Source organism: Pavona decussata, unplaced genomic scaffold (genome assembly GCF_977016875.1).
Source record: "Pavona decussata unplaced genomic scaffold, jaPavDecu1.1 SCAFFOLD_161, whole genome shotgun sequence".
Lineage (NCBI taxonomy): Eukaryota > Metazoa > Cnidaria > Anthozoa > Scleractinia > Agariciidae > Pavona > Pavona decussata.
Window position 1 is genome coordinate 3,508,457 of NW_028145572.1, and position 15,424 is coordinate 3,523,880.

The 15,424-nt window shown below is 39.0% G+C and overlaps 2 protein-coding genes across 4 annotated transcripts; one reads left to right on the forward strand and one right to left on the reverse strand.

Annotated features, from left to right (window-relative positions):
• Positions 1–379: 379 nt before the first annotated feature.
• LOC146464856 (poly(U)-binding-splicing factor PUF60-like) lies at positions 380–9,219 on the reverse strand. Of its 3 annotated transcripts, none has more exons than XM_085129608.1 (13): positions 9,131–9,178; positions 6,419–6,512; positions 5,717–5,781; positions 5,118–5,326; positions 4,832–4,923; positions 4,277–4,397; positions 4,099–4,191; positions 3,714–3,841; positions 3,218–3,510; positions 2,741–2,902; positions 1,891–2,243; positions 1,333–1,522; positions 554–821 (listed from the first exon to the last, which is right to left on the reverse strand). In XM_085129608.1, exons 4-13 carry the CDS (start codon positions 5,226–5,228, stop codon positions 712–714), a joined length of 1,653 nt encoding a protein of 550 aa, XP_084985734.1. In that variant the 5' UTR covers positions 5,229–5,326; positions 5,717–5,781; positions 6,419–6,512; positions 9,131–9,178; the 3' UTR covers positions 554–711. The 3 variants fall into 3 exon arrangements, with proteins under 3 accessions (XP_084985732.1, XP_084985734.1, XP_084985733.1); XM_085129607.1 differs by having other exon boundaries at positions 5,691–5,781; XM_085129606.1 differs by lacking the exon at positions 5,717–5,781 and having other exon boundaries at positions 380–821; positions 9,131–9,219.
• A 110-nt stretch (positions 9,220–9,329) lies between these two features.
• LOC146464857 (RING finger protein 145-like) lies at positions 9,330–13,622 on the forward strand. The gene is made up of 2 exons (XM_085129610.1): positions 9,330–9,486; positions 10,959–13,622. Exons 1-2 carry the CDS (start codon positions 9,366–9,368, stop codon positions 12,521–12,523), a joined length of 1,686 nt encoding a protein of 561 aa, XP_084985736.1. The 5' UTR covers positions 9,330–9,365; the 3' UTR covers positions 12,524–13,622.
• The last annotated feature ends 1,802 nt before the right edge of the window (positions 13,623–15,424 follow it).

Genomic DNA, 15,424 nt, shown 5'->3' on the forward strand with positions numbered 1-15,424 from the left:
TTCACTTGGCACCTGGTTATGTGGACACAAGGTTGCTCTTTTTTCTTCTCTTCAATAAAATGAAGCTAACCAAATATTGTGTTTTGCAACACACTTAAAAATCATTAATTATTATTATAATAATAATAATCATAAGTAACAATTTCAAAAACACTAATTCCGTGTAGTCCATTAGTGCTTTACAACTTTGTACTAAAAACAGGGATGAAGGCAATCAGATCTCCTCACATTATGAAATTTTCCTAAGTTAAACAATGTACATGTATCCACTACTCTATTGGAAACAAAATCATTTGCAAGGGAAATTAATCTTTTGAACTATAAAAGAGAAATAACCAAACACTTGACCCTAACTTTTTTCCAGGAATACCATCGGAAATTAAGTACTGTGAAAACTTTATTATATACATTTAGTAAACTATGCTCATGTTTTACAACTCAATGCTAAATACTTCTTTCTAAATTCCTCTTTCTATTTTCAAAACACTTTAGCTATTACCTAGAAAGAAGAGTGTACTTTTTCTAAGACAATGACATGCACTTTGAGATCTTTGATTTAGTAACCTACAACACTAATAACTCAGATGAATTACATGAGAGATCAGAGTAAAGGAGAATGAAAATGTCCTAGAAAATCAGTAACTGCAAGTAACTTTCAACAAAAATTTGCAATTATCACTCAGCCTTTTCCATAAAATGGCCTGCATGGAACTATCCAGACAGATCACCTCCACTGAACTTGAGTTCGTCATAAGGCTCTGCTTTGATCACACGACCTCCAAACCATCTTCCATTAAGGGCGTTAGCTGCTTTTTCAGATTCTATACAAACAGAAACATTTGATCATTACAACACTAGTTTAAATCTGTTGCACTTGCCGCTACATATTCAATCCAGATCGTAAATTACTACAGTGATTGCTGATGAAATACTTGATGCTGATACACTATCTTGTAGTACCCATAATGTGGAAATGAAAAAGCTAAAATTAATGTAGTAATGGCCCTGTACCATCGTTTATAATAAAACATCAATTATTTGGAGTGCAGGACATGTACCAAAAGTGTAAATAAGAGAAGGTGAACATTTCACTCTTGCTGTAAGCATGCACTGAAAAACAAATTTGATAGCCTCAATTTGAATAAACAACAAAGTCTTATCATAATCACTTCATTCAGTGGAAAGTTGCAAACTATGACTTAAGTATTTTTCCCAGCACTTTCTATGTTTCTTTTCCTAAAGGCTTGATACATCTACACAACTTTCTGCTACATATCTTCATCATATTTCTACACAAAAACCTTTCCCCAAAATAATGTAAAAGGACATTACCTGGTGGTTGAGAAAATTCCACAAATATTTTGACAATAACTTCAGCATCATCTTCTTCACCTTGCTTCTCATTATAGATGACTACTCTGTTAACCGTGCCAAACTTGCTGCATTCATCTGTTACCTCATGCTCCAGGTCTTCATCCAAATCTTCCACACCAACCATGTTACGCAGTACAAGTACTTTGGACTGTAAACACAAGTTAAATTAGTAATGTCATTACAGCATAATAATAGCACCAGTTGTGTGCCTGCTTTGATATGTTGCTTGCACATTTTACAGTGTAAATGCACAGTACAATGTACTGTAAGTAAAAATAAAAATGCAGGTACCACAGTTCATTATTATTAGCTTGCAAGGCAAGTTAGTGCTAGAGGGGAAACTACATTCAGGCACTCTTAAAAATAGAGGGGTGCTGCATTATTTAGGTCAATTACAGTTACACTGTAAGTTTACTCAAATCAAAGAAGAAATTTTTGACAGAAAAACTCATCTGATGACTTGTGTTTAGCAAGATAAGTCACATTAAAAAAAACAATTGTGTTTACACCACTCACCTCGCTTTTTCTTGAAAGTTTCTGCATGACCATGTATCTTGCATTGCTCCCAGATATCGACATGTTCTCCTCATGACTAATGCTGCTCTCAGCGACCTTTCTCTGCGTCTCTTCCTCTATCTTGGCTCGCACTTCAGCCTGCTGTGCAGCGATGACCTGTGCCGACTGCTGCTGCTGCTGTAGCTGTTGCTGTTGTAACTGATGTTGTTGTAATTGCTGCTGTTGTAATTGTTGTTGCTGAAGTTGTTGCTGTTGAAGCTGTAACTGCTGCACTGCTGCTGTCTGGACTGGGACTGCTGTGGTGGTCACCACAGGTGTGGCAGGAAGTGGGGCCACTACAGCTGTGGGTGTTCCTAAGGAATCAAATAAAAGTTTATTATGAAGTCTGGTATTGAGATGGTGCAGTGTAGGTCCCAAATGCTCCCCTAAAGAATTTGATACCCACAGTCAGAACCTCCATGTACATAAATAATGTGCTACTTACATGCTACATACGTACATGTACATATAAAAGAAATTTGGTATCTTTCAGAGTGGTAACAAACCATAACAACAGTTATAATGAGCCCTAAGCTTATACATGTTCGACTTTGTAAGGGGGTTTTCTGTTTGATGAGATATGTGTGATAACAAAATTAATCTTCTGTACCCCACTTGCATTTATAATGGTATGCATGTCTAAGATTTTATTTGAAGTTCTAATTAAAAGTGTACTTCTTATATCAAAGAAAAAAGGAAAAGTAGAAGGTGGGGACTTCTTTTTCGGTTTATATATATATGGGCCAATAAGCGTGATGGAAGTGGGGGCTTGTAACTGTGACTTTGCAGTATTTTCCGTGATTAAGTTTACCTGCCAGCAGTGCTGTGGATGTCATGATGGGTTGTGCAGCAATACTGGTCGACATCACACCAGGTGCGAGAGTCGCTGCTGCCATAGTTGGCAGAGCAACCAAACCTGCTGTACCCACAAGAGAGGTGATGACAGTGCTACCAGCAATAGTGATGGCTGGAACTGTAAAACATAACACCACATTAATTGTCACTTAGAGCAAGACCAATAAAAGGCAATAGGACTGGGGAAAGAACATACATGTTTGCAAAGGCAACCGGTTTAATTAAAGCAATAACAATACAGTAGAACCACAGTGGTCTGACAACAACAGGCTAACATGATTTGGACATTACAGTAGCTGGTTTTATTAAATGTCTTTGATATAAGAAAACAACTGACTGGGGTTCCGTTTTTGCTATATTAAAGAAGAAGCTGCATTAATTATCAAGCTAGTTGTAAGGCTGGGTTCTACTGTAATGAGAAATTTATCCTTACAAGTGCTTGTCAGTCCTTGTTCCTGTGCTTGTATCTTTGCTGACACAGCAGCAGCAGCCATGGCAGCAGCTGGTGGCAGTGTGCCATTACTGCCCTGTGCTGAAGCTGGAGGTGTGATAGCTCGGCCAACCCTTAAGTACTGCCCCCCAAGATCAAACAGGTTCATTGAAGCGATGGCATCAGTTGCAGACTGCTGGTTTTCATATTCCAGGAAGCCATAACCCTTGTGCTTGCCTGGCATGGTGTCTGGAGCAAGAGTGCAGCTCTGCACCCGGCCAAAAGCTTCAAATACACTGTGTACGTGAGAATACAGGATTTTATTAATCATTATTTGAAAGCAAATAACAACTGCACGCATCATCACTGACAGCATGCGGTGCTGGGTCTGCAGCAAAACTGATAGAGGTTATGCTTTTCATTCCAGTTATTTATCAATCTTACACTTCCCTGCTTGATATGAGTCTGAAACAGTACTATCAAATACCAGTTTAATCACCTTTTGATGTCATCCTCAGCTAAGTCTGGGTGAACTGATGCCACATAAATTCTTGCATACTTCTTGGCCTCTTGTTCAAACTGTTCGATTAATGGTGCCGCTTGTGGAACATTGCTTGGGCGACCCACCTAAATTAAAACCACAAAATCACACAATCTCAGATAATAACAACGCATACAGATGGTTGATCTATGGTTGGACAGCCTGTAACAAAGGAGTCTGCTGACAGAACTGACCTGACCTTCCATCAAAATGACAAAAACATCTTTTTTGCTGCTTGCTGATTGGTTATCCATAAATTCATTTAACAAACATTGTTTCTTTCACGAAAGTGTTGAGAAATCAAACCAAAACTGGCACTGACTACAATAGTAAACATTCAAACCTTGATATTTCTCCCACCAAGTAGCACACCATTCATTTGCTCCAAAGCAAGTTGAGCTGCTTCAGGTAAGTCATACTCTACAAAGGCAAATCCCTGAAATTTATGGATAGAAAACGCTGTTAATAAAAACAGGCCGAGCGATGTAATTCACAAAATAATATTGACTACAAGTTCCCACCTTGTGTTTCATGGTCAGAGGATCCCAGGACAAGTCAATCTTCTTTATTGGACCAAAAGGAATAAATGCTTGTCGAACATGTTCTTCACGTAGCTCGAAGTTGATACTCCCGACATAGACCCTGTAAAACACAAAAAGGAGTGGTATTTTTTAATTCATGCTGCTCCCACCTATATTGTAGAATTCAGGGTTGTCTTGTGATAAGGTAAGGGAAAGCTTTCACTAAACTAGTGGCACACTACTACCCCAGGTTCTGTAGTATGAAGCCTCTAGTGCTGCTCCCCCTAACCTAGATGGGATGCTAGTCCATCACAGGATACCCCCAGCATTTTATCTGGTTTCCCAGACTGTTCACTGGTATCCATGTATACTCCAGTCTCATTTATACGCCTCAGTAGAGGGAGGCAATGCGACAGTAAAGTGTCTTGCTCAAGAACACAACACAATGACCTGAACCAGACCTTGAAGCCAGACTACCATATCTGGGCTCCAACATACATGTAGGAGTTGTAAAGATTTGTGCAATTTTGAAAAGGGTTTGTACAGCCAAAGTACCTGCACATGAGAGCTAAGGCTCTCTGCCTCTGGGCAGCAGTCTGTAATGCAGACATCTGTTGCTGTTGAAGGGCTTGTTGTTTAGCTAGCACCTACAAACACAACATTGAAAATAGTTATCAAAGAACACAGTACTATAAGTAAGTATACAGTGAGTCCTAAAGAGTTTTGATTTGAATGGTCATGTAGAATTTACTGTAAATTTTCTCCACAGACTCAAAATATTAAATGTCAAAAATGAATGTAGCAGCAAATGAGGAAATAGTTCAAGATGATGTCTACCAACCTGCTGAACAGATTGTTCCATCGCATACCGCTTGGCTTTCTTAAGCATCTCTTCCTGCTGATAGGTAAGAGGGGGTAGAGCTCTTTTCACTTCTGAAGGGCGTGGCTGCATTCCACCAGCTCCTGGTCCAATGACTAGCTCTCCTTTAGATCCATCATCAACAGGTTGGTCTTCTACATCGCCATTCACTGTGCCAGATGCTGGGAAATCTATTGAACAATAACAACTGTCAACTACACAACAAAGATGTTGATTTACCAAGAACCTCTCCAGTGCAGTGTAAAAAAATCTTCACTTGCAATAAGTTTTACATCTCACTTGGGATGATTAGTACAGTGTACATGTACAATGTGAAATGATCAATGTATTAATTTTACAAAACAGCACATACATGAAGAAGATAATGTTCCGTCAAAGAAATTGTCAGTGAAAACTACTTGTATTTCACCACTGAAATAACATTGCAAATTTTATGTGCAGTGGAGTTGTGTTTAGGCGTGTTCTTTTCAACAAAAATAACCTTGCTAGAAACAAATTTTAGAATGAGTACATTTTACTTAAGGTAAAAATTACTTTAAGCCATCATGGAGTTGTTTTACCACCAAAGATTGGGTCAATGTCGCGACGTTATCCTGGCATCAAGCCAAAGCGGCAGCTGTACTAACTTGATTTGGAGGTAAAGACAAAAAAACAGAGAAAGAGAAAAGAGAAAGGAAACAGAAAGGTTATCGTACATCGATCATCACAAACAACCTGGAAAAAACACTTGAATTAACAGTACCTTTGACGTAGTATTTTGCATCAATTTAACGCAATGTAATTACATGGACAGTAAAAGACACAGTGGTGTAATAATAAACAAGGAAAAATGAAAGACTACAAGGATTTAAAACACAAAGTAAAAATAAAAACACCAACAAAAATTAAAAATACTTGTCTTTCTGAAAATGTCCAGGTTTCACCAAAATATAGCTGGAAATGGTAGTGTCATCCTCTTAGTCATGAGTGTATAAGGTGTAAATATATTTTATACTGGTGAGTCATTTTTTTGGCACGTAGTGGGGGGGGGGGGCGGGGGGCAGTGTAATAATTTTATTCACAGTCAGCTAATGTAAAAGAAACTTGAAAAATTGGCCTTTTTCTCATTTTGAAAACAAACTATTCTTTTCCTTCTTATACTTTGAGGAAATGAAATCAAAATGATGCAGTGCACCCTTGTAAAAAAATGTACAAAAAAAAGTAAAGTATCAATGGCGCTGCCAAAGCTGCATTGGCTGCATCAATTTCAAACAACAACCCACCTTCTCCAGGGCCAACATCAAAGCCTCGTTTTCGTCTTCTTCTCTGAGTGGCATCACTCTCATTGTTTACTTTTTCTTCAGATAACTTATCAATCTAAAAAAGGTTGGAGAAAATATGAATAAAAACAAAGTACATGTTTGTAAACTTGTCCTCCCAGGGGCCCCACTCACATATTTTAATGATGAGGGGGGGGGGGGGGAGAGGTTCGACAGAGGTTCATATTTTATACCCAAAAAAAGCCCAACTTCAGAATTTGTCTACCCAAAAAAATCCCTACTTTTTTTAGCATACCCAAAAAATGGCACTTGATAGAGAATCAGCCTCTGCTAAGAGAGATCTACAAAGACCCTTCCCTACTTTCGTACAGAAAAGGGAGATCTTTGTGAAATACGTACTCGTAACAGAAAATTGTTTTGAAGGTCATATTCTTCTTATCTCAACCAATAGGAACCGTGTTTGGCCTGTCATCATTATTTTACCATCACTGTGTTTGACTTTCTTTGTGGTCTTGATGACTGGCTTGAAAGGCCTTGAATTACGTAACCTATTGAATATTTCTCTCTGGATTAGATGCACATGGAGTGCCGGTAACTACTTTTCAAATAGATTACAATCTCAGAAATATCCCGTAATACCACACAAGCAGTAAATTGCGCTTATGCTATTGTTGATTTGAGCTGATGAAAAATACAATACCCAGAACATCCCTGTGTTGATTTCGCAACCCAAAAAAATCCCTTTTGGCCAAAATGTCAGACCCCAAAAAATCCTGCGGACCCCCTCCCCCCTCCCCCGTCATTAAAATATGTGAGTGGCGTCCCTGAGCTTGTCTTTCATGTAACTTAGCACTAGCATGGGGTTAAAAAAAAAGGAACAAGAAATCAGTCATGCAGGTAGTGTTTCCACATCAGGGCTGCAAATAACTAACGGGCAGGCGCCGGTCATGTTGTCCGGTCAAACATGTTTTTGCTCGGACACTACCCGTTTTTGGCCGGTCAAATTGTAACAGTCGTAACTCTTGCGATAGTGAACCCAAATTGCAAAGTAATCCTTTCATAACTAAAAAAAAAAAAGCGACTGAATCCAAGTCGGCTTGGCAATAAAAATTACAAGTTACATGTAATAGTTTTACTACTCTTTACGGCGAAGCAGCCTCGCATTCAGTACGTAGAACGGTTACGCAAGATACAACCGCAATTGTCTGTTTTACTTTACATCTGGCCAAATCATTTATAATTAAATATTTCACTTTGGCAATCGCCACATCATTTCTACAACTGAACTTTAAGTAAAATGTGCAGAATATATGAAAGCTGAAGGGTTCAATCAATCTCTTAATTAATTTGGAAAAAAGAAGCTAACTGAAACGTAAACATAAACAAGAAACACTTAACTTTAATTCATAAATTATCGTCTTAGGGTTTCGAAGTTCGGCAGGACTGTATGCAATTGTATTAAATGCATGGCGTCTTATTCCAAGTACAATTGTTGCGCTCGCTGACTTTCTTCCATTTAGAATCCCTTTAAGACGACCTTATTCTTCCACTTTTTGTGTTATACGCTCCATTTTTGAGTTGCATCAAGTGACGAAATCACCAGAAAGCTTAGTAACCAGGTTGTGCCGGAAGTAACGTATAGTTTGTTCGCTTTTCGCACTTTGCAACAAATGCTACATGGAGTATTCTTGGTGCCGCGAGATTATTCTTCGTGAGGGTGCTTTCCGGTCATTCAATCAATCAAACAAACAATTAATCACTTTATTTAAGAGTCAATCATGGTATCTAGCCAAAGGTAAAACCCTCTACTAATTGAAAATAACAGAAGACACGATGATTTGTGGTCGCGACAGGACTTGATGACATCGTGGAAATGTGCGACTACCGGGAATTTCTCGACCAGTAATTTGTTTAGTTTTATATTTGTTTGTTTTTTTTTTTTCGTTTGGAAACATGAATGTTGTCCCTCGTGATTATCAAATAGTTTTAAAAACTTCAAAATTTCTCTGAACAAATCGGTAAAGGACCGGACAAGATGTCCGGCAATCCAAGGATTTGTCCGGTCAATGACCAATTTGACTGGACATTGTCCGTTGACCGGCCGTTATTTGCAGCCCGGCACATGATTTTCTTAGTGGCTTGAATAACAATATATTTTGAAACAACCAATTTCAAGGCAATACAGAAAATCATATGAAAACCAAGCTTATTAACATGTATGTCATGCATGTAAACAAAGAAGAAAGTGTAATACGCAAAGCACACCAAGCAAGAATGCTGTAACTTTCCGTTTAGTGATCTAATTTTTTCATTTCAGCAGTAAATTACTTTTAAACCAAAAGCTCATATTATTCATGAGGGTCTGCGCTGAGCAGTGCAGCTTATAACTTACTTTTTGAAAGACCTTTCAAGGCTCAGAATTTAACTTGATGTTGTAGAATTAATTCGAGTTAAAAGAAATAGAGTAGCAGAGGAAGAGTAATTGAATACGAGAGGGGTTGCTTTTAAGGACTTCTAAAAGAAGATAAATTTCGTTTTGCATGCGCCTCGTGTACTTAAGCTAATTTTAAAAGCTTAGTCAATTAGTGTATGATCACAAACTCATTTCATGGCACTCTTGCGGCCTAAACACGATAAAAAAACACCAAGGACAGCAGAAAGCAATGTTCTTGAGATCACTTCCAAAACAAATCAACAAAAACTAAAGATTCCTACCTCTCCATTCAAGTTTTCTTGTGTCGGTAAGCCAACTACTGCTGCCGCCATATTACAAACGTGGAAGGAGCATTAAAGTGATGCATTCTGGGAAGGTTTATCAAGGTGGTCCTTTCTTTTCTTTATTACCATTGGTTAGTTTGTGACTGTTCAAAACAAATCTCAACCAATCAGAATCTTGGTACCATTCATGGTACACTGAAATAGCGATTTACTTTCGAATTTCCGGGAGTAAATGGCGCTGAGTGAAGTGTTGTTACGAGTCCCATTTCTTGTTCTTTTGGAATGGCTTCTCTGCCTCGATATCAGACATTACATTGATTCAACTCCATATGGAAAAATTCTGCAGTTATTTGGTAAGAATAAGTTAATTTAACTTGTTTCTTTGGCGAGTTTATTTACTAGATGTAGACGTGATCACCAAAGAGGGTTCAAAGTCTTCAGAAGTTTATAAATTTGCTTTGATTTCGCATGTATAAAAGTCAGTGGGTCCGTCTTTTTTATGTAGCGAGATAAAGGTTGCGTGAAGTTGGTGTAATACTTGTGGTCGGTCTGTATTTTTGGGGTAAACTTCAGTTGAGGAAATACCCTATATTGTTTGCCTCTGTCGCAGGTTAATTTTCGACCGAGGCAAAGCAAAATTTGGAAAATGAAAAATAGCCTGGCCAACGAAATACCTGCCAACTCTTTCATATTACATGGGACTTTCCGGCTATAGAATAAATGTCCTAGTCTCCCTAGTCATCAAATCTCCCAGAAAAAAAAGCAACTTTGAATCTTTTCTGTATGCACGCCATTAATATGTAAATCCTGTGAGGGGTGGAGGGGAGTGCAGTGAGGGCTGAGGATGGGGCAGTTGAGGGCTGAGGATGGGGCAGTTGATGTCGACCAGAGAGGGAGATAGAGATAGTGAGAGACTATAGTGACTTGATGGTATAAAGACTCAAACAGGACAGCTTTTGTAGATTTCGACTAACCTCTGTTTGGCAGTTCGTCTTGAATCAGGAGCTATCTTAAAATGTTTGAGAAGCATTCTGAGCAAACATTATGCAGACATCAAGGCAGCTGTTACCTGACAGGAACCCGGTAACCTAGGGTGCCCAAGAAAATGGTCTGGGGACCTAAATTTTTTGCAGCAGCACCTAACACTTCACATGTTAAGCTCCTAACTTCTCAACTTTTGGCCTTGTGGGCTCCTTTAACAGCCTTGGACATTATCAATACTTCCATTGAATTTGGGGTCCACCCAAAGAAACTCAAAATAGCCAAAATCATACCAGTGTATAACTTTAAGTCTGATGATGAAACTGACCCAATTAACTATTGACCAGTATCTCTTTTGTCTGGCTTCAATAAGATTGTTTTGAAAAACTAATGTTAAAACTGTTTAAGCCTTATCTTAAGAAAAGAAAAATTATAAGTGACTCACAATTTGCAGTATGGCTTCTGAGAAAACTTTTCTGCTCAGCATGCGGTTCTTGGCATAGTAAGCAAAATGGATGAGAAATTGGATTCTTGCAGCATCTTCATTGATTTGAAGAAAGGTTTTAATTAACACAGTCGATCACAACATACTTCTTATCAAACTTTATTACAGCTGTGTTATGGTGTTAGAGGTATAGTAAATGATTGGTTTTCTTCATATCTAAGAACTCGCTATATATCAGACTGCCAGCACCAAATTGGCGACAATGTATCTAACAAGAAAATGACAATTTTTGTCGTTCCTCTTGAGGATCTGTCCATAGGTGTCAATGACTTCTGTCTATTGTTCAAACTAAATACTTTTTAATCATTGCCTCACTATGTACAATTTTCCTCATTACAGGAATTGTCATTTGTTTGGCACTGTCCCTTCTGGGCCGGGATGAACTGGTCAATTTCTACAGCCATGCTTTGTTCATCACCGTTGTGACCTTTACACTCTACCTGAATGCTTACAATAGCTTCAACCTCTACACTGTGCTGGAAGAACAAGGACTCTCCAGCCTGGCTGAACATGGTTCTTTTTCATTATTGATTGTGATATGTGCAGCATGGGTGGTATACTTAATATCATTGGTATTATATACTCATGTGTATCGCTCAATCAAGCCAGTGCTCTTTTCACTCACAACCTTCCCAGTGATGTTACGCTACATGTCAACTTCAAGCCAGTTGGAAGATCCTCCACTTTGGCTCTGCTGTTGCTTTGGGTATTCATTTTACGCAAGTCTCATGTGCGTGTACCAGTGTATTTACAACATTGTTTGCCACATAATTACTTCAGTGCAAATAGTACAGTGGATGTACCGAATGTATGGACTAACAGTCACTGTAGTATTCCACTGGCGGAGAGTCAAGGTTCCTTTGTGTATGACCACTCTATGGATCTGGTTATTTTTCTACCACAGTATGAATTTTCTGCTTTTCTCCAATGAGCCGTTAACAATGCTACAACTGTTTAATTTGACCATGGCCTTGACTTGTAATTCCGTGTTGTCCATGACATCATGCTGTTTTGTAATTTATAAACTCTCTGGGCAGATCTTGTACCTTGTAAAACGCTATCACCAAGAGGACAACATCATTCCACCAAACGATCCATACAGCTCCCCTGAAGGACTCAGAGAGGGATTTGGGTTCTTTTTCCTTGGTCTGTACACTGGCCTTTCTAGTTCGAGGATAAGCAGAAAACTTGTGCTCCTCGAGCTGATATTTTACCTCATTGTGTCAGCAATGGTGAGGTCAATGTTTGAAATAGCTGAACCAGTCCTTTTAGGACTTGCGTCACAACCAAGTATTAACTACCGCAAGCACTTCAGGGTTTTGTCATTCTGTGTTCTACTACTTGGGGCGTCTATGTATCTGGCAGTGAACCTGTATTCATTGAAAGAGAAGATTCCCTTCATCACACCAAACGTGATCACCATAGCTCAGATAATTGCTGCTCTAGTTTTGTACTTCTTGTATGTTTACGAGTCTCATCAAAGTCAAACATGGGAGGCACTTGATGACTATGTTTACTTCATAAATGGCACTTGCAAAGTCTTTGAGTTTGTCGTCATTTCAGCTGTACTGTTTTATAGAGTGTGTGACTTTAGTCTGGAGTGGACACTTTTTCAGATCGTTATGGCTGTGCTTCATCTTTACTTTAATATATGGACGCCTGCCAAGGAGGGCTGGATAAGTCTTAGGCAACGACACCAAGTCAACCAAAAGCTGAACTCGCTGCCTTCTGCAACTGAGAAGGAGATTGGTGAATTGGAAGATGTTTGTTCAATCTGCCTGGAGGAGTTAAAATCCGCTAAAGTGACACCTTGCAGACATTATTTTCACAGCTTGTGCCTCCGTAAGTGGCTGAATGTACAGGACAAATGTCCCATGTGCCACACTGCATTATTGGCACTATAATGATAATATGGTGGTAGAATTGCAACTTGTGCATGCATAACATATTTGTAATTTTACTTCACCTTTGGCATACGGCTGTGAGGAATGAATATATGATTAATATGAATGATCTCAAGTAGCGGTTATAATGTTTCCAATTTCCAACTCAACTTCTGAAATCTTAAAACCTTAATGTTAGGTTCTATCTAGAGTAAGTGGAAATGGTGCTTTAAGACACTGGCTTTAATGTTATGCAACTTTTTTTCAGTGCTTTTGTGATACAATGAGCATGGCACTATGGCATGGGTACTTCCTCCCAGGGTAGTACTTAGACACTGTTCTCTTACACCAGGATGCTAGTCTGCACACTACTTCAGTGCTGCAGTGCCTGAATTTTATTCATGCCCCAGACTGCTGGTTAATGGAATTGAAAAAGAAGACATGCTTTTTCTTTCTAGTGCTGAACAAGTCTATTTTAGTGCCCCAGTGGCAGACTACAAAATCTGGATGGGGTCTTGTTACAGCTCGGCTCAAAATTATGGGCCAAATTAAGCCATTAAACCCTCAATACTGGATAATGGCCAGTGTTTAATTAATTCTAACACAGTTCAAATTGCCACAGAATAACTTAAGGGATAACAGCTTAGCTTCAAGCTTTACTATTAAAACTTTTCAAGCCTGGACTCCATCTAGTAATTCACATGTAGTTTAATTTAAGTTCGTTGGTATTCTTCATCAAAGATATGGCTCATTTTATGTCAGACACTTTTTTTGTGTAGGGATTTGCGAAGGTTGAATGCTGTTTTCGGTTGTTTTTCCTCCAATAATCATATTGTTATATTTAGCAATCAATGTATTTAGATCCAGTGTGTGATATGTGGAAGTTTGTGGGTTCGATTTGAGCGTGTGACGAATTGAATACAAAATTTCTGGAAGAAGAAAATAATAAAATTCACTACGTAAACGTTCTTAAGATGTAAGTTTCAAGGATATGTCCTGAAAATTTAAGACAAGCCCATGTTAAATGCTGTAAGTATACTTTGTAGTTTCCTAGTGGTTAATTAAGGTATTTGGGTAAAGATTTAATAATTTTTGGAAAATAAAATGATTTTGTACAGAATCCTTGTCGACTGGAGTGAACCCTTTTTAAAATTCTAAAAGAGTATACCATCAGAACTGGTTCCCACATTTCATTGGTGCGTCATATGGGCATTACTGCCGTGCACATATGGCGTGTGTGAGCTCCCGCTTGTAATGTGCTTTGAGCCACAATTCAGACTTCTCTAGCCTGCGAATACAGCGGCCTTTCCTCGGGACCGGTGACGATGAGAGGCAACTGTTTTCACAGGCTTAAATCCAAAACAAAGTCTGTTCCCAACGGAGATCAGTGATTTCGTCAGAGCGAGTCAGTGTTGGGTGAACCGTACAGCCCTCCCTTCACAGCCCCCCCCCCCCCACCCCCCGAGCAGCAAATTGACTTCAGAGAAAACCTCATCTTCTCAGCTCTGTTTTATTTTTGACAAACGTTTTTCGTGCAGAAATACGAAAGTGAGTTGCGCACGTATTATACAATTTTCCTTTGAAACCGTGTTCGTATTTTCTCTACCAGCAAGTAACATGAAAGGAATTCACCTTGGAGGGTATTTACTTTTACTTAAGTTAATGTTCAACAACTTCTTCGACGCATTTTGCGGATATATTTTTTCAAAAATACACCTCAGACGTAACAGTCAAGATCAATCGAGCCGCATTTCAAACGCGATTCGCACTATTTGATCGTCAGTTTTGCAAGCGCTGTCTGCGGCCGCACTATTGTGCTAACATCAACATTGTTTCTATATCCCGTAGCCGACTTTGGCCTGATCGGAGCGTTGATATCATTTGTAAAAAGCTGAGAGGTGTCCATACTGTTGTGCCACGATTGTAACTCTTGGAAATTTGTAAAGTTTCTGATATTTTGCGCTTTCGTTGAAAAGAATTCTGCCTGGTTACTCAACGACAACTTCTTCAACTCATTTTGCTGCTTCGCTACTTCAGCCGAATTTTTCAAAAGATGATTATTCTTTGCCTCGCCTTGGGATGGACTGTTGGAGTTGGAAATATCATGTTCGCTTTCCTGTACTTCCTTTTCAATACCCTCCTGTTTTTCCGCGGCTTGCTTCTCGTCTTTGTCCAGCAGATTTTGGCCGTCCACTAACTGGTTTTTAATCTCACCTTCATTGTTGAATATATCAGAGGTTAAGTTATCTTTCACCTTGTCAGCCGTTTGTTGCTCATTGCTATCGTTTATTCCATCATCTTCCTTGGAATACGTTCTTGTTTGTGGGTGCTCTGAGCGAGCATTATTGCCTTCAAAAGTTCTTAACTTTCTGGATTGGCGAAGCCTTTTAGCTTGTTCCTTGCCAATAATCATTTTGTTGTCATTAACCTTTTTTGAAAGATTAAGCATTTTGGAGTTTCCTGCCAGTATTGTTGTGAATCCAGGATGTGTCCGACTTCTGTCTAAAACAGGAGGGAGCTTAACTTTGGAATCCATGGCAACAGACTGTGTAAAGAAAAAAGACCCCTCTTGCGTTCCTTTCCTTGAATCTTTTGCATTTCCCTTGGTGTGAGGGCGATAGATTCCCAGCGATTTTTGACGTTCAATTATCTTTACCCTGCGAGCGCGTATCAGGCTCATCTCAAAGCAGAAGTATCTCTCTCGCATTTTCTTTTCCATCTCGATGCGTTTGACCTCCATATTTAGTACAATCTGATGTTTTCTGTTCGCCTTGATCACAGTCGTCTCGCTGTCTTGGTGTGTGTTTCGTACGTGCATCATTTTGACTGTTTTTTTCTGCAAGAACTATCAAGATTTCGCGCGGGCAAGTAAATGATCAACAGCGTGTAATCTGTAAACGCGCCACAATATTCAGTGCCTTT

What these genes read in the sequence shown, in the direction of transcription:
- LOC146464856 (XM_085129606.1), bottom strand. Translation starts at nt 9,181, where the DNA reads ATGGCGGCAGCAGTAGTTGGCTTACCGACACAAGAAAACTTGAATGGA. An exon ending in CTCTGACCATGAAACACAAG is followed by an intron (nt 4,192 to 4,276) that starts GTGGGAACTTGT and finishes CATAAATTTCAG; the next exon opens with GGATTTGCCTTTGTAGAGTA. An exon ending in ATCCACAGCACTGCTGGCAG is followed by an intron (nt 2,244 to 2,740) that starts GTAAACTTAATC and finishes TTGATTCCTTAG; the next exon opens with GAACACCCACAGCTGTAGTG.
- LOC146464857 (XM_085129610.1), top strand. Translation starts at nt 9,366, where the DNA reads ATGGCGCTGAGTGAAGTGTTGTTACGAGTCCCATTTCTTGTTCTTTTG. An exon ending in AAAAATTCTGCAGTTATTTG is followed by an intron (nt 9,487 to 10,958) that starts GTAAGAATAAGT and finishes TCCTCATTACAG; the next exon opens with GAATTGTCATTTGTTTGGCA.